The 23,096-nt window shown below is 51.1% G+C and overlaps 3 protein-coding genes across 12 annotated transcripts in view; 2 read left to right on the top strand and 1 right to left on the bottom strand.

Annotated features, from left to right (window-relative positions):
- Positions 1-319, bottom strand: part of NUMB (NUMB endocytic adaptor protein) — a 98,239-nt gene extending 97,920 nt beyond the window's left edge. For all 10 annotated transcript variants that reach the window (XM_050896829.1, XM_050896834.1, XM_050896830.1 and 7 more), the window contains exon 1: positions 289-319. The gene's annotated coding sequence lies outside the window, so the exon portion shown is untranslated. The remainder of the gene's footprint in view (positions 1-288) is intronic.
- A 7,845-nt stretch (positions 320-8,164) lies between these two features.
- On the top strand, positions 8,165-9,978 carry RIOX1 (ribosomal oxygenase 1). The gene has a single exon (XM_050897621.1). The coding sequence runs from the start codon at positions 8,165-8,167 to the stop codon at positions 9,953-9,955; it is 1,791 nt and encodes a 596-aa protein (XP_050753578.1). The 3' UTR covers positions 9,956-9,978.
- Positions 9,979-19,573: 9,595 nt separating this feature from the next.
- Positions 19,574-20,143, top strand: LOC127016521 (acyl-coenzyme A thioesterase 5-like). Its single transcript, XM_050897063.1, has one exon. The coding sequence runs from the start codon at positions 19,574-19,576 to the stop codon at positions 20,141-20,143; it is 570 nt and encodes a 189-aa protein (XP_050753020.1).
- Positions 20,144-23,096: the final 2,953 nt, after the last annotated feature.

Raw genomic sequence — 23,096 nt, 5'->3', positions numbered from 1 at the left:
CCGCCCCACCCCACCCCACCCTGGGGATCGCGCCGGGGCCCACCCCACTGCCCCCCGGAGCGGGGACCGGAGGGCGCCCTCGCCGCTCCCCCGGCCCCCGCACGCACTTTCCCTGGGCACCACCGCCCCCACCGCCCCCCCCCCGGCTTCCCCCGCCTCCGGCGCCCCCCCGCGCCCGGAACCCCCCGCGCCCCTCGGGGCTCGCACGCCCCCACCACACCCACCCACGGCTCCGGCTCCGGCCCCCGCCTGCCGCAGCCTGGCCCGGCCCGGCCCGGCCGCCCTCACCTGCTGCCCGCAGCCTCCTCCCTCCGGCGCCTCCTCAGCCGCCCGTCGCCACCGAGCAGCGCCGCTGCCGCTCCCCCCCCCCCGCCCCCCCCCCCCGGCAACTGCTCCCGCCCCCGCCGCCCGCCACGCCCATCCCGGCGGCCTACTGGCCACTCGCCCCGTCGTCCAGCCTTTGGATTGCTGCGAGGAGCTGCTCGTCAAAGTCCCGATCCCACCTCTCTCCGCCCACGGGTCCCGGGTGTTTTATTCACGCCGGGTCTTTGGCGCCCCCACTCTTTTGTTGCCGCTCCTGATTGGCTGAAGCGGTCGGAGCAGAATGCCAGGATAGGTTGCCAGAGGTGCCAGCTGCGGCGATGGGCCCGCCTCCCCACTCGGGGTTAGGCTGCGTTGGCGCGGCGAACAGTTGCGTTGCGCGGCGGGAAGGCGGGCGGCTGCTAGCTGGGCCACGGCGGCCGGTCCTTAGTGAGGGGGTCAGGGCCCCCGCCCGGCTCCCGGAGACCCGTCGGCCGGCGTCCCACTGATGCGCTAAGTGGGGATGTGCCTTCCACAGAGCGGTTCGCCGCCTGTCTCCGGTTTGGCTCTGCCGTGGGTCTCGTTCCCTCACAGCAGCAAGGCGGCTTCTGGGCAGGCAGGGCCACAGAGCAGAGCCACCCTGCTCTGGGGGCTCCGTTCTCCGAAGCTCTGGAGTCCAGGGAGCTTGGTGGCCGGGCTCCTCCAGCGTGAAAGCGGGCCCCACGCCACTGCCTGCCGTGAAAGAAAGCTCGGGGGCAGGCGCCTGCCCAAAACCTGGCACTGGTGCTGCCGCTGTGGGGACTTTTCCCCGAGCAGGGAGACCCACTGGCGGCTTCTGGAGAGCCCCTCGCAGGAGAGGCAGCCGCCCTGGCGTGGGCTGGCGGCAGTGGTGGCAGGGGGAGGAGGCCGAGGAGGATGGCTCCCACAGGCCCAGCCGCGGGGCCCGGTGCCACCTCGGTTTCCCCCCAGTAAACTGCATGTGATAAGTGACGCCTTCCCCAGGGGCTGCAGTGAAACGTGCTGCTAATGCCAGCTCTCCAGAAATTGCACACGTAATGTCCTCCATCGGCTAGAGGCCGGGGTTGCAGGGGAAACGCAAGCAGGCTCCTCTCTGCCACACATTAACCTCCATGATTGGGACTTTCTGAGATCCAAAATGTTCTTGGGTTTCCTTCCTTCAGCCCAAGAAAGACAAGTGTGCCTCCATTTTCAAAGCGGAGGCAGTACCAGGTGCTGAATTCAGCAAGGAGGCTGCGCTTCAAAGGGAAGTTACCCAGGGGAATCCTCTGTGTGCAGCACCCATGTGACTGCGCGTACAGGGCTTGGCCTGAACGCATTATCCAGAATGCATATTTTCAACAGCTGCCTCCTCTCACCAGACTTTCAAGCAGCTACTTCATCCAAAATGCAAGCCAGAACAGTTCCCAGAGCGCTCAGCTGCAAAAAAAAAAAAAACTCGGGAAATTGAAATGCAAAGATTACATGAGGTTTCTCTGCATCATTATCTTCTCCCTGCATGCACCATCCCCCTTATTCCTCTTTGTTTCTGAATCAAGCAAAGAAACAGAGCAACAAAGAACATGGGCCTTAATGTTAACTGGCAAACATCAGAAAATAAAGCAACTGAAATCGGTGGGAATTTCAGAACATCATGTGCAAAAATCATTTACCAAGTTCACACAGGAGGTACTTGGGCAGAAGTATGAGCGTGACACTGGCTCCGAGTTTCAGACTGATGCTCTGACCCCCAAATCATCCCTTGTACACGAATTAAACTAAGAAGAAGGTACCTTTTTTTTCCCCCTTACATCTTTTTGCATATCCCTCTGCTTGGAAAGCAAAACCAAAGCAGAGAGCTGCCTTGACTCTCACAGTTGCTTCTCAATTACTCTCAGACTGCTGCTGTCAGCCAGCAGCACGACACAGCTATGTTTGAGCCAAACATGTCCCAAAATGACTAGACAGACCAGACATTTCTACCAGTCCTGAGTTTTCTTCTGATTTTATGAAAACATTCCTGCCCTGGCATAGCTCTTAAAATATTGCATTCCCAGTAGCTTCGGTGTAACTCTTCATCTTATTCGCAGCCTCTGCATTTCTGACAAAAATTTTTATAAAACATGGTGCCCTAAACCTTAATTTCTAAGGAACAATTCCCATGTTATAAAGATGCTCTACTTCCAAATGAAAGTATTTGAGGGCTAGCAAGGAAAAGGCCAGGACATGCTATTGTAAATAAAGTTCTAATGTATGCTTCAGCTATATATAGCTTTTACAAATATTTATTAGATAGTTAAATTGATTTGTTGCCATTACCGCTTCTCTGCTCGGCTGTTTGTATCTCTCCCTAACTTGACCTCCCCATATAGTCATTGGTGATCGAAGGGAAAGGGGGCTGTGGTGGGAAAGGAAAGGAAGATGACCCTAGAGGTCACCTAGCTGGACAAGCTGAGCATCTAACATAGCAAACTGCACATTCACAGTGCTGCGCCACGGGTCCGAGTCACGTTCTGTGTAGTCAGTCTTCCCACAGAGAGTTTCCATCCGAGGGGGGAAATTAATTCTCCAAGGCCTGATACTGGAAGCAAGGCTTCAAGGTGCTTTAATCCTTACAGATAACAAAGAATTGGGAGAGACTTCGTAGCATTCCCAAGAGACCCAACCCAATTTCTCCCTTTCCACCTTTTCTTTAACACTGAGAACAGGGCTCCGTGGGTAATATGCAGGATTAATGGACTTGGCTATTCCTCTCATGCCCACTTATTCCGGTCAGCAGTGCCTTTCTAGCCAAGATCCTTCCTGGTCTCAGTGGGACAGCAGGATAGTACGCTATCCCCTAAGGACCTGAGAGTATATTACACACGCACTCATGATAATGCAAACTCCATGTCCTCATTGCAGATACCCGGAGGGTTAACATTGTTCTCCCCTATTGGTTATCTAAAACAGCGTCAGTGATTAAATCTCCCTTCTCTAATCACACCGTAATATTATTCCTTCTAGGAACAAGCCATACCAGTATAAATACTACAACATAAGCATTTTTATGCTGCTATAACTGTGCTCTCCCAAGAGGAATTTCATCTTTTTGACAATACAGGTAAAACAGTGGGAGCTTGTGTGTGTGAATGAGCACTGCAAATGTTCAAAAGTACTTCTAGGAGGTGCCATATTGTCTAGTAGCAATACAAATCTACTACAGGAAGCAAATAAGCAAGTACCACGTGGGCTTTCTCCTATCATGCTCTGAGCAGATCTGAACAATACGGTTGCTAAACCAAGACATCCTGTTTGCACGATATTTCCATCTTGGTAGTGCTGCATCAGAGGTGAGCAAGCAATTTCAGAGTACTTCAGAAAAACTTCAGTGTAGGCAGCTTTTACAGGAAATAAAAGGTAAAGTCTTTTGCAAGGCTTCTGAAAAGGTGAAACTTACAGAAGAAGCAAATGTTGAATGGTAGTGCTATATGTTAGCACGGCTATATGTTCATTTTGGAATAGTGGGCATAAATATACTTAATGAGCAAAGCTATGCAGTTGCCATCATTAATACAGAAAGGATGTGAATAGCAAGAATCCTTTAAAATCTTTCTTCCATGGAAAAGCATCACCCAAACAGCTTGTCAAGAGCCATGGTCTGTGCATATCAAAAGAATATTCTCTAGCACAAGATACGCGATGCATGCAGGAACAGCTTGACTGTACCTTCTATCTCGGTTGTCTAGATGTGATTAATCCTATGAGGCAAATACTTCATTCAGGTTCTCTTTGCTTTCATTTTAGGGTGGGGAGTTCCCCCTCATGGCCATTTACTTCTCTCCTTCCACTGAAAAGCAACAAGACCGGAGTCTTGGAGTCTGCAGCTTTGTGTTTAGTCACTGCCTACGGAGTCACTGCAGATGGTATCTGCTCAATGCTACCAAATGCTAGATGGTGTCTATTAAGAGCGCAAAAACCCTCATAAAATTATTTCAAAATGCTTTCAAAGTACGCATGCTGCGTCAAGGGGGTGAGTAAGCTCAGTTGAAGGTCCTACTCAAATACATTATGTAAATTCAGCTTTAACTTACGAAGTATCTATTTTAGTGTCACACGGGACAAGAGAAAATGTCTGTGCTTCCAAATCCCTCCAAAAAGATAATTTCATAGGGAGGACTGGACCTTGTAATTATTGTTTTTATAAAGTTGTTTTAATTGGACTGTTCCATGGCAGGGAAGGCTTCTTTTCTCAGTGGGGCTCTGTGTACAAGATAACCAGGATTAAAGACCACAACCAGTCACTGAATAAGAAAATTCCTGAGAAGAGAGAGGCAGCTGGAGAGAGGCCAGAATCTCTGCCAAGAGATGCTTCAGTGAGTGAGTGCATTCACTCTGATGAGGGGGGCCAGAGGATAGCTCTTGAGAAACAGTTCCTGAATTAGCTTTCAGTCTTGTTATCTGGCAGTGAACTTTATAGCTTTCACAGTGAGGAGCGGGCTTCACAATCCAGCCCAGTGTCCTTCCAGTGATGACATACTGGATGTCACTAGGCTGTATGAGAAAGATTGTCAGCTAAGGAAACCTGTTAGTGAAGGCTTGAAATGTTCTTTTTCCTTACTGGGTATTGCTTTTGGCATGAGAACAAAACTGACAGTGCAAAAGGAAGGTTGCCAGCAAAGTAATAATGAGAAAAAGGATTAAACTGAGTTTAACTTTCTAAAAGTGACTGGTTTACATTAATGGTTTGCCGGGAACACAGAGAAAGTACTGGGCAGTTTGCATGGTGGTGAACAACTGAGTATCCAATACGCAGAGAATTGCAAAGGATTTTGCCCTTTCCACTCATTAGTGAAGACTGCTCATAGCTTTGCAGGATCAGGCCTCACCCGAACTGCTCTTTAAACGCGAGATTTCCATTATTTGAACAGGGAATGGCATAAGGTTACAATATCAAATGAACCCTACGTCTCTTTGAGGTGCCATTTATTTATTTCCTTTGAAGTCACTTGTGGCTCTTTAATAAGTTGTACTCGCCACATTTTTTATGTCCTCTTAAATAAAACACGTGTGGCTCTTGGCAATGCAGCTTATATGCTCATAAAATCTGAGTAACTTTGTGCTACATTCTAATTAAGAAATTTAATTGAGCCTCCAGTTGCTACTCTGTCTATGTGAGCAGCAGCTGGGGACCACCTAATCATTCAGAGATCTGTGCTACTTTCCTTTTGTTTATTTAAAGAGCTGTACGTGACACTGTTCTTTCTTTACAACAAATTCCCTTGAAATACTGGACAATGAATGAAAACAGCATGTAGACCTTGTGGCTATTCCTAGACAACCATCTCAGTACTCTGTAAGTGATACTGAAGCTCTCTCTTTTTGCCTTAGGTCAAAACCCTTTCTTGTGTAGCGCAGAAAAATAGCAACATTCTTTATTCTTGAAAGCATTTACTATTAGAAAGGCTAAATTGTCAAAAGAAACATTTTATTGTTATAGAGATTTCACCACCATTATTTTCCACTGTGTCCTTCACTCTGAGACTTTGTTATACATCAAAAAAAAATCCAATGTCAATCATCTGTCTCTCAGTGGTAGAAAGTGACATCCGTATGAAGATCAGAGCCCTCGAATGAGACTTTGAACCTGCCGTACTGGTAAACATCCAGAATAGCTTTGCTGCAGTCATTACAGATATTCTGGTGTAACTCAGGTCAGGCTCTGTGTACAGTGCCCAGCTTCTTCTGAGAAGGATCTGTTGCACTCCAGTAAATTAAACAGTAACACAAATAACAACCCAGACACCCAGATTTTTCAAAGGTCTTCTCCCTCCCAAGCCTATTTAGCCATGCTTACGTATAATTAAAGCTTACAATAACCTAACTTCTACCATATTTCAAAGCCCCTGCATCTCGGTTTCGTTAAGGGCCCAGTTCTGTTGAAACGGTTTCAGCTGATAAGATTATTCTGGTAAGCAGGGCTTAACCTTGGGAAAACAAAGAATGGATTGAAATAGAGTTCACCCTTCTCTTCTCTTCCAGTCTAGACATGCACGCACAGGCTGCTTGCACTTCCCTCTCGTTTTAAACCCCATCCACGCCAGTCATCTTGCCAGGAAAATCCGATATCCCCTTCCACGCGTGTTTCCCGCTGCAGGGGTGCAGAGCGCTGATCGGCCTCTGCCACCTGCTGGCAAAGCCGAAAACGTTCAAGACGTTAAATCGGAGGCTAGTGTTGCCTATGCACGTCTAAAATCTGGCTCCTTTAGCTAAAACCATCATGGTACAAACAGGACAATTTTCTACTGCTGTTGCTCTTCCCACAGCTTTGGCTACAAAGGCTGTGCCGGCCAAATTCTGTCAGAAAAATACCTCCAAAATGAAAATAGTTGTTATTGCATATATACAAAATGGGTCTTGGCTGCTTGTAGCACAGTGACAGGATGTGAGGCTGATTTGTGTTGTTTTTAAGGCAATTCAAAAAACCTTAAACCTCTAAGATGTCTGCATCTGTTCTAGAATTAAGACTTAACAGCTGAACTCATGCTTATTAGGCCTGACTAATGATTTCTGCTCCTGAATTGTGGTAAAACTGAAATGTAGGTGTGGGTTGAAACCCTGGCAATGGTAAAGTTAAAAGAGGTGAAAATTTGCTTTTCAGCTTTGTATGCTAGGCCCGGTACGCTAAGTGGCCCACGCAACAGATCTGCACATGCCTTGTGAATGTTAGCTGCTTGTTTAACATATTGTGCGAAGCTAATATTCATATCTGTGAGAGGCTAATAACACCCTTGTGAACCAGAGGGTTCCTGGACATACTTGGGTAATTGCTCCAGTTAAATGCTTTAGACTCACAGCAGCCTCTGGAGATGAAATTCTCATGCAAAATCCATTCCCATGAATTATCGGGAGTCCATCAAAGATTCTTCTCACAGAAGTATTGCATAGTGAATTTCTTGCACTGAAGCTTGTTCTTGATCAGAAAAGCATCAACACAGTCTGACAATACAAACCTCTACAGTTTTTCACATTTGCCATGAGCTGTCTCTTGCTGGTCTGTCCTCTACCCTCCAGCAAGGCTTCCTGTGCCGAAGCTGCAGCCTCTGGAAGCGCAGAGAAGCCCTCAGGCTGCCTGGGTACCTGCAGTGCCACTGACGCTGTCCTTCTGGGAAGCTTCAGGTCTAGGAGAGAGATGGAGAGAGAACAAAGGTCTGCCCAGGTTATTAGGCAGTTAGTGGATTTGGCAAACACCCCCCCACCCCCCACCCCCCCCCCACGTGACATGACAGCCTTTTGGGTTTTGGGATCCTTCGAGAGGACACAGCCTTTCACCTTGCATCTCCATTAGAAGCACAAGAAAGGGGAGGAGGGATGGCACACCATAATTGGCTCCATCCAACTCGGATTTCTATTCCTTGCGCAACAGAACCTTATGAAATAGATCTTAAGTCATCTCGCCTCATTAGGCTGCAAAGTAATTGCACGCTGTCCAAAAGCATATCCTTGTGGTACACCTTCAGAAAAAATCTTTTCTGCACGTACTTAGAGCGTACTAACAGAACGAAGCTTTCCAGCCAGGGAACAGATCTATCTGCATTAGTTCCTAGTGGAATTGCCTCACCTTTCCTTTTTCGGGGCTGGGGGGAGGAAATAAGCCTGGTATATTTTAAGGGGACATGATGATAAAACATAAGACATTCCGTTTTATACAGCATCACAAGGACACATTTAAAACTTCCTTCCGCGGGCAGACGTGCGGGCTTTCCACGCGGGGTCTATCTCCCCTGAAATCCCGTGTCCGGGCCGCTCCCGGGTGCACTCACACGCAAAGGCTCCGGCGGAAGCAGCCTGGCGGAAGAGGCCCGGCGCGGCGGGCAGGCGGCCAGCCATGGCGGCGGGCGGCGCGGAGGAGCAGCGGCGGCGGCTGGGGCGCCTCTCGGCGCTCTCGGTGTACCGCCGGGCGGCGGGGGCCGGGCGGCTAGAGAGGCGCCGCCGCGGGCCGCCGCTGCCCGCGGGCGGCAGGCGGGCCAAGGCGCGCCCGAGGCGCGGCGGGGCGGGAAGCGGCGGCCCGGAGCCGGAGGCCCCGCCGCCACCGCCGCCGAGCGCCGCCGCGCCCCCCAGCCGCGTGGAGCGGGCCGAGGCGCGGCCGAGGCGCGGCGCGGAGCCGGAGGCCCCGCCGCAGCCGCCGCCGAGCGCCGCCGCGCCCCTCAACCGCCCGGAGCGGGCCAAGGCGCCGGCCGGCAGCCCTGAGGCGAAGCGGCAGGGCGGCCCGCGGCCGGCGGGAGAGGGCGACGGCGGCGGCGGCGTGGTGGGGCTGCTGCGGCGGCTGGGGCGGCTGGAGGACAGCCGGCAGCGGGCGGCCGAGCTGTTCCGGTGGTTGGTGGCCCCGGTGGCGCCGGGGGAGTTCCTGGGGCGGCACTGGGAGCGGGCGCCGCTGCTGGTGCGGAGGGGCGACCCCAGCTACTACGCGGGACTCTTCTCCACGGCCGACTTCGACGCCGCCCTGCGAGGCGGCGAGGTGCACTTCGGGACCCACCTGGACGTGACCAGCTACGCCGAGGGGGTGCGGGAGACGCACAACCCGTCCGGCCCAGCCCTGCCCGCCATCGTCTGGGACTTCTACCAGAACGGCTGCTCCCTGCGGCTCCTCAGCCCCCAGGCCTTCTCCCCCACCGTCTGGCACTTGCTCTCCATCCTGCAGGAGCAATTCAGCAGCATGGCAGGGGCCAACACGTACCTCACGCCACCGGGGACGCAGGGCTTCGCCCCCCACTACGATGACATCGAGGCCTTCGTGCTGCAGCTGGAGGGGAAGAAGCACTGGCGTGTCTACAGCCCCCGGACGGACGCTGAGGTGCTGCCCCAGTTCTCCAGTGCAAACCTCACGCAGGCTGAGCTCGGTGAGCCTGTGCTAGAGACGGTGCTGGAGGCCGGGGACCTGCTGTACTTCCCCCGCGGCTTTATCCACCAGGGCGACTGTCTCCCTGACGCACACTCGCTCCACATCACTGTGTCTTCCTACCAGAGGAACTCCTGGGGGGACCTCCTGGAGAAGCTCCTCCCAGCTGCCCTGCAGATGGCCCTGGAGGAGGACGTGGAGTACCGGCAAGGTCTTCCCATGGACTACCTGGGGTACATGGGGGTCGCCAACTCGGATGCAGTCGACGCTCGCCGAACGGCCTTTATGGAGAAGGTGCAGAGCCTGATAAAGAAACTCGTTAACTACGCACCCATTGATGCTGCGGTGGATCAGAGAGCCAAGTCGTTCCTTCACGACTGTCTCCCCCCAGTGCTTACGCAAAGTGAAAAGGCGCAGAGTGTGTATGGCTTCCCGGCCCGGTGGCAAGATGGAGGCCCCTGCGATGTCGATATACGGATAACAAAAGACACAGAAGTACGTCTCCTCCGCCATGGCGTCGTTAGATTGTGTAATGAAGAAGCAGGCGTGATGCTGTATTACACGACAGAAAACTCAAGAGTGTATCACAAGGAAGAACCCAAGTTCCTTGAGATAGATCCCGAGTATACAGACAGTATCGAATTTCTCCTGTCTTCCTATCCAAACCACGTCAGTGTGGATACCCTTCCATGTGAAACCTTGGAGGACAAGATTTCTCTAGCCACGCTCCTGTTTGAGAAGGGCATTCTGACTACGAAGAAGCCTCTGGTGCAAGTGTAACTCTTATTTTTTAACAAAATAAACATACCTTTGTTTAGAAAGTGTTCTGTCTTGCTCTCGCCTTACACCTGCTAGGTGTGAATCAGCAGACTGGATCACAGTATCTCATCTGCGGGCGGAAGGGCTTCGGAGTGGGTAGAGAAATCAAATGTTCTGATTAAAACAGGTATCTGCTCTAGGAGCGATTCTGCATGGCTGAGTGACTAGAGAAGGGAAGTGCTTGATTTTTTATTTTTTCCTTTCACCAGCCATATTACTACACCCTAGGTAACTTCAGGAAGCTAGTGAACTTTCTTGTAGTCTGTAAATCATCTGTGTGTTTACACAGTGCTTTAAAGCAGCCTGCCCTACTGTGGGAAGTACTCTCATTGCTCACAGGCAAATTTGGTGATGTTCACTGTTCTGTGTGCCTGTGCTGTGCCCCACTGCGCATACGGCGCGGCCTTCAGGCCTGTGCTGTGCTGCAGAGATCCCTTGGCACAGGAAAAACTAGCCAACTCTTCCTAGAATGGAGCCTGCAGGCAGTTCCCGCTCAGTGCCAGTGATGATGCCACCTGCAGGGCCCTGCCCTTACTGAACAGCGCAGCAGGATGTTCTGCGAACGTGAACTGCTGCATTTGAAATGCATCAGGCTCTGTCTCTTTTTCAGTGTGATAATGGTGAGCTGTCTTAGTGATAGAATAACCTCCCACACTGTTTTTTCCGCAGCAGCCCCTAGCAAGGAAATTACTGGTCCTTTCAAGGCAAATGGGGCACCCACTAATATGGGGGGGTTTCATGCTGGGTGCAAAAAGTTTCATATCAGGACCTAACAAGTTACATGAATACATGCCTGGCCATGTGGCCAGTTCCCATAAATACTGACGAGCCTCAGATATACTCGTCCGCAATGCTGTTCTATCGTCGGAGTCAGCAGGTGAGGGATATTCTGTCTTTAAAGCCTCCTGAAGCCATACCTACAAGGAGTGGGCTGCATTACCCTGTGCTCCTCTGAGCTGCTGTGTCATCAGGGTTTTGCAAGATGGCACCCACGCACTCTAATTGTTTAGGATTTAAGTGTACACTGTCTTCTCCAAAGTCCCACACTTGCAACAGCCAGTGCACCAGCCTGTCGCCCCTCTTTTGCCCATGTACTTTTGCTAAATCTTGAAACTCGGGCAGTGTGAAATCACACGCCACGAGAGCATGCTGAGGTGCCCCTGGGGGCCGCTTTGCTTTGTGAATCACTAGTAGCTGGACAGAAATGCTGTTGCTGCACTCATCCTCTGACCCTTCTGTCTACTCATCCTCACCAGAGGATCAGCGGTCCTTGTCCCACCATTCATCCCCCTAGCAAATAGCTCGTGCCTCCGTAGTGCCCTTCCTGGGCTGCTCTGTGTGCCCCACTTGCAACCACAGGCACCTGCACCATGGCTGCCTGCACCGCAGGCACTTGCAGCGCAGGTGGCCGCACCACAGACGCTTGCACCACGGGCAGCTGTATGGCAGGCGCCTGCACCGCAGCTGGCTGCTTGGGGGCTGTGGTGCAGAGCTGCACCAGTAGCTCATGCAGCTCTTTCTGCGTTGGCTGTAAGCACCCCCACGTCTTGTTTCAAGCATGTTAATAACAACCAAAGATGGCACAAATTCTCCTTAGCTTTTTCTTTCCCTGGCCCCTGTTTTCTAAGACAGCATAACACTTCAGCTGGGGTGGGGCATTCTGATAATTCCTCCTCAGTTTCTAAATCCACTGGGGAAACTGCCTGGGCTAAACACCCTGCAAATACTCGCGGATTTGTGCGGGGCCAGCCAGGCACAGATTTTCTTTTCTTTGTCCTTTCTCAAGAAAGGCATTTCTCACTGAGACCTGCTGACTGCGCCAAATGTTTTGCACTAGGAGGTGCTGGTCCATTATGATCCCAGTAAGAAAGGCACTCGCATTCTGTAAGGTATCATTAAAAATGCTATTTATTAGAGCTAACACTCAGAAGAGAAGAGCATAGATAATCTTACATCCCTTTAGATGCTGGGAACCTCAAGCAGTGTAGCATGTAACAGGACTCGGACCCACATGCAGCCCGCCATGCAGACATGGTCCATAGCAGAGATTCTCCCCTTTTGGTCTTTCAAGGTATTGTAAGATTTTTATATAAGGAAACAGCTCTATTTATCATGTCTACAGTCAAACAGAACAACGTTCGCATGAGAACGTCTTGCTGTACTGTTCCATAAAGGCAAGGCCATGCAGGTGGCATAATCGCAGGTACGGGGTGGGAGCTGCCTGCGGGCTCCTCTGTAAGGAAGAGCTGGCCAAGTTCCTCCTGCGGCCGGGGGATCTGTGCAGCGCAGCACAGGCCTGAAGGCCACGCTGTACGTGCAGCGCAGCGCAGGCCTGGGCGTGCTCGCATTAACTCTGTTGTGGGTCACTAACTGCTTGATGTACAATGGTCTTCCCTTCAGGATCACTACACTGACTTCCACTGAGAAAAATGGTGAGATGCCTAAACGTGCTGGAGGATTTCAGACCTAGTGACAAACTGATCTCTCAGTTTCGGAATAAGAAAGCAATTTATCTGCTTCATGCTTTGTTCCCTATATAAAAATAGGAATGCATTTTCCGTCCATGTTTGAATTCATAATAATAATAATGGAATATGGAATGCATAATAATTCTACAAATACACTTGCAATAGCAATACTTCATCCTTCTCTAATGTCCTCCAGCACTGAAGATCTCCATATTTCTTAAGTATCAATACTTTTCAATTTGCAGCCCGAGGTGAGGTAAAAAACTATGATTACCCTTATTTTAGGGACAATGGCTAGCAAGTAAAACTCTACATAGCTTGGCCAAAAGCACAGGGCATCTTTTGCAAAATTTAGAAAAGAAAGCCATTTGCATTAAGTTAACAGCACAGACATTGCTTTCATGGTCTCTCACTTTCTAGTATGTATGCAATCAAGTATGAAGGCATGGGTCAAAATTAAGTTCACCCAATTCCCTTGATTTCTAAATTAGAGTGTTTATTTGGAGCGTATATATTCTATGGCTTTTTATAATATTGGATCCAAAGGTACCCTTCTTGGGTACTGATGATTTTATAGTGCAATGGTGCTGATAAAGAGAAAACAGGCAATTGCTTGATTTCATAATGTTTCATAGCAGTTAGAATTTCCCATACCTGCACACGGATCAGCAGCCTCCAAGCAGGGGCTTCTCCCATTGAGGAGAAGGAGGGACCAGCCCATATTGCTCCACCACGGCAGATGCACCAGCTACGATAGCCTTGAGCCTACTGATAACATGTATGCTTGTGAGAGCCCTTGTTAAACCTTCTGATGTCACACTTTATCACTGGGAATCTGGCATTGGAGAGGAAAACATGTTCAGACAACTGGCATTGTGATCTTCTCTATACTTCTTACATATGGAAGATCTCCCTGGGATACATTCACCAAGAAAATGGAGGAGACTTTCATCATTCCCACAGCTGCCCTTTATTTTCTGTTTCCCTGCTCTAGAGATGACATCTCCATGTGACCTAAAGCGGTTCAGTCAGAAATGGGCTTCCAAAATGACCTCATGGTGGTGAAGAGGTTTGCAGAAGGCGAGTGGAACTGTGAAGCTGTCGTGCCCACGGCAGGAAATGCACCTTGCAAATTCACCTGGAATTCCAGCTGAAAACTTCTCATCCAAAGGCTAGCTAAAACTATTCTCAGGCCTTACTGTCGATATTCTGTCACTGGGAGGAAACAGGAAAAGTGCAAGAATATATTTGTATTACAGCCTATCTACGGGTGAGACAGCTCTGCTCCTCTAAGTGATCATACATTATCTGCCACAGGGCACTTCCTCTGTGCAGTTTTCCTCTCACCACATCTCGGACCTCACCGCTCATGATAACCCCACACAGCAATCTGATCAATGGCCTGAGGATGGCTGCCAGAAGGAAAGGGATGGCTGATACATCAGAATCAGTTCTTGATCAAACAGTCAGTCTGTCAGAAACCTGGGTATACCCTTAGTATTCCTAGTGCTACGTACTAGTACTTAGATCTCCTAGTAAGTGTCTGGATTCATCCTATTCACCACCCGTAGGTGATCTCCAGCATATTTTTTTAAACATCCAAACTGTTGTTGCCAATTCCCCACATGTATGAATTCAGGGAAAGGTGCAACCTTTTCCAAAGGAAGCCTGCAGCTTCGCCGAGTTTGGGAGAGAAGCCTGGGTATGGGGCTGCAGCTGCACCTTCCGCTGGGTCCGTTCCTGCAAGGATAATAACCAGCAGGCCTGAAGGCAGATTGCTCCCAAGAACCTGCCCTGTGTTTACACTTGCCATTTGGAAACTGCCCCTGTGGCAGCTGGCCTGACAAGCAGGTACAGCCTGTGCAGCCGTGGGGCACCAGGGGCCTGGGCAGAGCTGCTGCCTTTGGAGATGCTCCTGCGGGGCCAGGGGACTGGCTGTGCCTGCCACGGACACTGCCAGGGCTGCAGCGAGGGCTCCAGGCAGCCTTGATATCTCCCAGCACGGCAAGTGCCCCTCAGTTGCAATCTCCCTGCCTGTGTGTGGGAGGGTATGGGGAAGGACCAGCTGCTTTAAGGAGGACCCCCCACTGCGGAGCACTAAGACTCACCAAGTAGCCAGAGCCTCTCTGCCCCATCAGGCAATGGGGTAGTGTCCTGGTTTTGGATTCGGACAGTGGTGCTGTCCGAAGGAGGTGCTGTTGCCCCGGCTGCACCTGGCACAAGCCCTCTGCCAGCTCTGGTCTGATGGACCTGGGGAAGTGTCTCATCCTCCAGAGGCCACACTATGGCTAACTGAGGGGAATGTTCTGCATGCTGTAAGGCAAGGCAAGGCAAGGCTTGCTTGGGCTATGTCCCTGGCATATATCCAGGGGACACCTGCTGCACGTGCCTGTTCCTCCAGAAGCGCTTGTGCCTGAAGTGCTGGAGTGGAGCAATGCAGGACCGGAGGGACAGGGATATGTATGGAGGTGGCTGAGAGGCTGTGGGTCACTCTCTTTCCCTTTGAGGCCAGGAGAAGTCTAGATAACAGTCTGGATAGATGAGCAACTCTTAGAAGCTGAGGTTAGGTCTGGTGAGTCCCAACTTGGTAATGGCCCATCTGTATGTGCTATGCTGTGAGTGCACAGGGCACCATTTTCTCTGGGATGGTGTGGTCCAAACAGTAACGGGGTCTGACAGCATGTTATAAAATAAAGCTTTGCAGAAGTAGTAGGAAATATGAGCAACTACGCACCCATATGATGACTCACCCAATCAGTGATAGCAAACACAGGATTGTAAGTGATGCCATGGCTCCAGTGGGCTGCCAGGGACATTTGGCGTCCAGGTCATCTGGCAGCAAGAGCCAATCGTGCAAATGCCTTTTGAATGTGGGTAAGAGTCATGCCACCCTTTGGGTCCAGCAATGGCAGTCTGATTTGAGAGAGTCATTCCTTACACTAATAATGTGGGCAGCATCCTGCCTATGCTTCCAGTGTTGGGCAGGGGGCAGGGTGTCAGATGGGACATGGGGGGGGGGGGGGGGGCGTGCCTGCAGCTAATGCAGCAGAAACCCTGGTGGCTGCCGTCACCCCTATGTACTCTGTGCAATCTCTCAGCGTACCTGAATGTCCCCACCAGTTACCTTCAGCTGCAGTCCAGCTACGAAGTTGTGCTGGCATTTGCCCCGAGTGGTGTTCAGTTCAGCATTAGTTGACTGAGTCTTGAACATAGACAAGTGTTTTGTTAATCAAACTGGAAAAATGTTTGCAATCTCAAAGAAAGTAAATGCTAGACATATTCTCCTCCCCTTTCCACCCTTCACCAGGAGCAAGAAGTCCATTTTGAACCAGCTGGCCATCTGAGATGGGGGATGAGGCAGCATAAGGCTCATTCAGAGGACCGGGATGATGCTTGGCAAGAGATCTAGGCTTTATTCTACCCCACCAGCAAGCACACCCGGGTCTAAAGGACCTGAGTTGACAGATGCTTTTTTGTTTATTGGATTAATATTGTTCACACCTGCACCAGTATAACCCCAATAACATGGCTTGATATACCTACAGCTGTGAGTAGAACTGGGTTCACATTTTCTGTAATTTCCCTGATCTTTTTTGATCAGGCATTGAGAAAAGGGATAGCATTTGAATTGATCTTAATTGAACAGATCATATGCAATATGCTCATTTATCTTGCTGGTGGCATGTGAACTTTAAATACATTTCTGTACTCTCCATATAACTGTGGTCTCCCCATGTGTATACTGTCTTCAGCCCATACTTTAAAGCAGCTTCCATCATATGCATCTTTTGGCGCAGAGATTTCACCACATTTACAGTGAATGTCTCATCACAAGTGGAAACATCTCTGATTGCTGAACTGCAGAAACTGTGCAATATGGGGTGTTAGAAAAAGTAGTGGTGCTGGTGTCTCCGGTTAAGAGCTCTCAGGCTGCTGAGAGAGAGATCTTCTCTCTGGAAGGGCTGTGTCTTCTGTGCCTTGGGTTTACCTCTCCTCTAGAAGGATGTGCTCTGGTTGGTAACTTCCACTTGTGGCCCCAATATGGTCTGGTCATCCGAGAAGCTGTTCTGCAATCTTCTCTCAAAGGATGTACGCCTGCTGCTTTGTGTTTGGATTGCAAAATTTACGTAAGAGATCAGAATGGATAAAAGAGAATTAGTAGTAAATGAAACTCCCAGGACCTTCTCTACCCAGGATATTTTGTAATCCATGCTCCCAACCAGCCCAGCCAAAACCTGTGGGCCTGCCCTACTGCAGGTAAGGCACTCTGTCTGAGCGTGGGCAGAGAAGGAGGGAGGGAGCGACAGGAGCTTTGGGGCAGCCCATGGCCACACCAGGTGCTGTCATTTGGTGAGAACTGCAAGACTGCAAAGTCCCAGGAGATGCCAGGAGAGCGGCACTGGGCTCGTGGGGTTGTGTCTCCCCTGAGATGCTCCCAGGCCACGACCCCATGCACCCACCCCAGTACAGGGTGGCACCAGCCTCTCTTGGGATGCCCCCACTGCATGAGGTGGGCTCCCATCCCATATGAGCTTCTGCAGAACATCTTTCCCCGGGGGAAGATGGGACCCAAGGCCCAAACATGCTCCCTCACTGGGCTTCTGGGGCAGGGGGGCCTGAAGGAGCTGGGGCAGAGGGGAGTGGAGAGGGGCTCTGTGCCAGACCTTGCCATGCTGCCACATGACTGTCCCCATGCCTGCAGCTGGCCCCATGTGGAGCAGGTTGCAGGCCCCCAGGCTGGGGACAAGTGGGAGCTTCCCTCTCCTCGAGCACAGCACTGGCTCTATGATGGTGATGCCCTGCTGCATGTGGGATCATGTCCCCTGGGTGAGCTGTCTGGGCTGTCCAGGGGAATCAGTCCATCTCAAAGGTCTCCCAGACTGTGGGGACAATTTGCCCCAGGTCTGCATGCAGCAAAGGGGCAACCCTTTCCAAAGGGAGCCTGCAGCTTGGGAGAGGGAAGGGAGAGCCTGTGAGAGAAGCCCGGATACGGGGAGGAGGGCTGCAGCTGCGCCTTCCCCTGGGTCCATTCCTGCAAGGGTAATAACCAGCAGGCCTGAAGGCAGATGGCTCCCAAGAACCTGCCCTGTGTTTGCCCTTGCCATTTGGGAACTGCCCCCATGGCAGCTGGCCTGACAGGGTGGGCAGGTACAGCCTGTGCAGCTGTGGGACACCGAGGCCTGGGCAGAGCTGCTGCCTGTGGAGATGCTCCTGCACTGACAAGGGACTGGCTGTGCCGAGTCCACGCTGCCACAGGCACTGCCAGGGCTGCCTTGACATCTCCCAGCACATCATGTGCCACTACTGTATGACCTGTCCAGAACTGGGTTTTCATACCTATAAACGAGAGAAAAAAGAGTTTACTTCTCTGCATGCTGTCGTGGTTTAACCCCAGCCAGCAATTAAGCACCACGCAGCTGCTCGCTCACTCCCCCCTGCCCAGCAGGATGGGGGAGAGAATCGAAAAAAAAGTAACACTCGTGGGTTTAGATAAAGACAGTTTAATAGGACAGAAAGGAAGAAAATAATAATAATTATAATAATAATAATTTAAAAATTACAATAATAATAATAAAATAATTAGAATATACAAAACAAGTGATGCACAATGCAGTTGCTCACCACTCGCCGACCAATGCCCAGTTAGTTCCTGAGCAGCGATCCGCCCCTCCTGGCCAGCTCCCCCAGTTCATATACCGGGCATGATGTCATATGGTATGGAATAGCTCTTTGGCCAGTTTGGGTCAGCTGTCCTGGCTGTGTCCCCTCCCAGCTTGTTGTGCCCCTCCAGCCTTCTTGCTGGCTGGGCATGAGAAGCTGAAAAATCCTTGACTTAGGATAAACAGTACTTAGCAACAACTAAAAACATCAGTGTGTTATCAACATTATTCTCATACTAGATCCAAAACATAACACTATACCAGCTGCTAGAAAGAAAATTAACTCTATCCCAGCCAAAACCAGGACACATGCTTAATATCTTCAGCTCATATTTTAAAACACCGCCTCAGAAATACATATTTCAGTGTAGGAATTTCACCAGGTTTACCCTGAATGCCTCACCGTAAATGGAAAAATCTCAAAGCTCACGGAGCTGCAGGAAGGATATGATACGGGATGTTATAACTGGGATGCCAGGGTCTCTGGTTGAGAGCTCTCAGACTGCTGGGAACCAGCTCTTCTTGCTGGATGAGGTGTTTGTCTTCTGTGCCTCGGGTTCTCCTCTTCAGAAGTATGTGCTCTGACTGGCAGCTTCTTCTTCTTAACCAAGATGCCTTGGTCATCCTCTCCTGCTTGATTTATAGTCAGTACAATCTTCTTTCAGAAGACTGCAGTATCCTTTTTGCTTTGGAATTATGGGGAGAAAATGGGATAAAAATTTCTTGAAGTAATTAGCTGAGATTTCGCTGGGAGCCGGGTATTTTTCTTTGGACGACACGAGGTGAAACCAGTATATGAGGGAGGATGGATGCTAGACTGCACATATAAATCCCAGATAAGAAAGCACATGACACTTTCAGAGGGAGAGAAAAAGCAATCTTCATGGGCAAGGAAAATCTGCTGAGAGTCTGCCCAATGCCTCTGACTACCTAGTATTCACAAAATAGGACCATGCTGAGGGTTCCCTCACATGCTTCCGAGCAGTGCAGAAACACAAACGTAGCTACAGGGAGCACATCCACCAATTTTTCCAAGAGGAGCTGCACAGGACAGGAGAGCTGTGAGAGAGCAAGGCTTTATTTGCTCTCATAATCAGCCCCTTGGGGGACTGGTACAGCATCTTTTTGAAGCATACAAGGACCACTGGCTTCACAACAGCCACATGGGGAAGGGAGGGGAAGGGAGGGGAAGGGAGGGGAAGGGAGGGGAAGGGAGGGGAAGGGAGGGGAGCCAGCAGTCCCACCTGTGCCAGGGCAGGAGGAAGAGGCAGCTCTCCATGACTGGCTGCCCAGCATAGGAGCCAGGACCTCCAGCTTAAATACAACCATGATGCAGCTGAGTGGATCACAGGAGCAGCTGCAGATTGCTCCCAGCTTTCTTTGCTAAGCATGGTTGTGGTCACGGCAGACAAGGTTTCTCTGGTCCAGCATTTCCACATCACTCATCCCCTATGGCCCCCACCATCCGCCTCTCCGCCTGCAGCCTCTTCGATGAGCCGCTGGCCATCGCCATGCAGGGCCTTGGCCCATGGCAGCAGGTCACACTGTGGACATCCTCGTGGGATGAGGCAGGCGAGCTCTTCCAGGCCTGCGCCCGCTACCAGGTGGGGGACGACGGGGAGCTGGACCTCGCCCGCTGCCCCGCGCTGCCGGGAGGCAGCTTCTCTGGCCTGGAGCCCATGGGGCTGCTCTGGGCTTTGCAGCCCCAGAAGCCCTTCTGGTATATGGTGAAGCGGGACGTGCAGAGCCCCTTCCTCCTGCAGCTGGAGGTGTTTGAGAGCCATGGGGAGCCCCCCGGGCGGCTGCTGGCCCAGGCGCAGCACAAGCAGGCGTTCCTGTGGGATGGGGTGCGGAAAGTCCCGGTGCGAGAGAGGAGGATCCGGGCGACGCTTTTCCTGCCCCCTGGTGAGTGCCAGCTGCAGCCATCCTGTTTTTCCGGCACTGGCCAGGGCCTTGCTGTGCCAGGGCAGCTGCCAGCCCTCCCACTACCTTGGCTGGAGAGGCCTGAGCTGGAGGGGTGAGCAGGAGCAGGACCAGGCATGGGGACCATGCCACAGGCTATGGGCAACACACACAGTGCCCTGTGCCCAGTCCCGGTACCTTGGGCCCAGTGCTGGGCTATGGCAGGCCAAATGCAAAAAGTCATTTTCAAGACAGAATTGGTGTTCCTGAACAGGGAACCAACTGGGACAGCTGATTTCACCTGCTCAGCATCCCACTCAGCAGCAAGGCCAGGGCTCCCTCCCCTGCCTCATCCCTACCCCTACCCACAGCCAGTCTTTGGGGGAGCTCCAGCCCTAGTCAGCATCTCTTTTACACAGTTTTGTTCAGAGTTTTGTTTCTCCACTATGATTTCACCACACTGGAGTTGTCCTGCAGTGAGGTGTCCCACTCATGATGTTCCATTTCTGGTAGTACTGCCTGCACTGTCATCTCTACACTTTCTGATTCAGATGATGATGGGATTATACTGATTGCTGTTCCATGGTTCTCAAACCCAAACACAAACTCTTACAGTTTATTACTGAAGTTCTTGAAGACCATGCTGTTTTAATATCAGTCAATTTTGTCTTCTTAGACTTGTGGAGGACAGTGGGATTGTATGTCCTTATGCTTCTTTTGCTCTGTAACTGGATTCTTTTTGCATTTCTTGTATATAGCACGTTTGTATCACGGTCTGGCTTTTGCAGGGGCTACTTTTAGAGCAATGGTCATTACTTTAACCTTGTGTTCTAGCTCAAAGCCTGATACTCCTTTTACTGTGCTGAGGACGTGCTCTGTAGGGATGAACAATGTGGTTATCAATGCACCTATCAAAGTTTTTCTGCAGAGAAGAAGGATTAGAGATCCTACACTTGCAGAGGGCAGCACATCTCATGCTCGTATTCTGGCTATATTATGTCTGCTAACCAGTGGATAATCATCCTTTCTCTCATTTTAGCAGTAGAAATGGTGATTTGGGCATGGACAGTCTATCCCGAAACTGCTTCAAGGCTCCTTTAAGTTGCATAAAAGTAGAGTGAAACTTAAAGCAAATCCCAAGGATCTGAGCTGAGCTTTTTAGAGGTTTCAGCTTACCTCTCCCTGTGGCTCCCCTTCTCCCTTCCAAGGCACATTACAAGGGCTGCCTCAGGCATCTGCTAGGAACTAAAACGAGCCAAGTGGTGGTCAAGGGCTGGTCTGAGAGTGGGAAGGGGAAACTGAGGAAAGTCACCGCACAGATCATCTCTGCCAGTGGACCTTAAACAAAATGCTGAAATAATTGCCAATTATTAGCACTAAGATAGATTTGCATCTTATGTAGGTGGTATCTGTCTTTCTGCTGCTCAGTGTCTTGCCAGTTAATTGGTCATGGCCTTTCCCCAAAAGATGCTCCTCTGCAGTTCCTGTTGTGTACCTGGTTTCATGTGTTCTAAACCAGAGAAACATTGAAAGGAGTCATTTCAGGCAATACTGCTCTTTATCTTGTCACTTTTCCTGCGTTATTTCTGGAGAAAGCTGCTGAAATGCTCACCCAGCTCCATCTGCCAGGAGTTTGGGTGTCTGAGTTCTAGGAAAGAAGAAGGGTCAAACAGATATGCACTGGAAGGGCAGAGGATGGGTACCATTCATGTACCATCATCTGGAGCGACAGAGATGGTGTCTGAGACATAATAAGGTGGGGATGTTGTGCAGGAGACAGACATGCATTTTTCGAAGCAGCCTTCATGAATTGTCACCACATGCCCCCATATGAACCCTTAGTCTAAAAAATACAAAGTAAAAAGCATTTGCCAGTATCTAGCTGTGGTGGGTTGACCTTGGCTGGCTGTCAGATACACACCAAGCCTCTCTCTCACTCCCCTTCCTCAACAGGACAGGTGGAGAAACTAAGATGAAAAATCTCGTGTGTCAAGATAAGGACAAGGACATAACTCACCAATTATCGTCACAGGCAAAACAGACTTGACTTAGGGAAGATTAATTTCATTTATTGCCAGTTACTAACAGAGTAAGTAGTATAGCAAGAAATAAGAACAAAACTAAAAACACCTCCCCCCCATATCTTTGGGCAGCGGTGGGTCCATTTTGGAGCTGGCTGAAAATGTCTCTGTCTGAAATGGGGGCAGCCCCTGGTCTCTTCTCACAGAGGCCATCCCTATAGATCCCCACTACCAAAACCTTTCCACACTAGCTCTGAATAGTCTTACTTTTCTCCTGCAACCTGTGCTCAAATGGTGTCAATGTGCTTGCTCTCTCTTGGCTGGCATCATAGCACCAGGGAACATTTTTCATGGGAGTGGAAGAAATTTGTGTGTAGGAGGTGCTTGGCACTTGTCTGGGCATGGGCAAGAAGAGCAGGTGGCAGAGCAGGAGGGAGGGAGCAACAGGAGCCTTCGGGCAGCCCGTGGCCATGCCAGGTGCCGTCATCTGGCGAGAGGTGTAACACTGCAAGTCCCAGGAGATGCCAGGAGAGCAGCACCAGGCTCATGGGGCTGTCTCTCCCCTGAGATGCTCCTAGGCCACGGCCCCATGCACCCACACTAGCACATGGCCACACCAGCCTCTCTTGGGATGCCCCCGCTGAGCAAGGTGGGCTCCCATCCCATATGAGCTTCTGCAGAACATCTTCCCCCAGGGGGCAGGTGGGGCCTGAGCCCTGAATGTGCTCCCTTCCTGCCCCGTTGCTCTGGCTGGAGCCCCACACCAGAGGCTGAGCACAGGATCCCCCTGGGACTCCTCCCAGCAGTTCCTGCTGCTGCAGGAGACCTGTCTCCACGTGCCCCGGCATGGCACAGGAGCTGGAGCAGAGGGGAGTGGAGAGGAGCTCTGTGCCAGACCTTGCCATGCTGCCCCACCTCTGTCCCCATGCCTTCAGCTGGTCACACATGACAATGCCCTGTTGGGTTCAGGATCATGCCACAGCGGTGGCCTTTCCAGGGGCAGCAGTCCTTGGGGGTGGCAGGAGCAAGCTGCCAAAATGCTCCCAGACTG

The sequence above is a fragment of the Gymnogyps californianus genome, chromosome 5, assembly GCF_018139145.2.
Source record: "Gymnogyps californianus isolate 813 chromosome 5, ASM1813914v2, whole genome shotgun sequence".
Taxonomy (NCBI): domain Eukaryota; kingdom Metazoa; phylum Chordata; class Aves; order Accipitriformes; family Cathartidae; genus Gymnogyps; species Gymnogyps californianus.
Note: the sequence above shows the minus strand (reverse complement) of the source record. Positions and strands in the feature narration are given on the sequence as shown.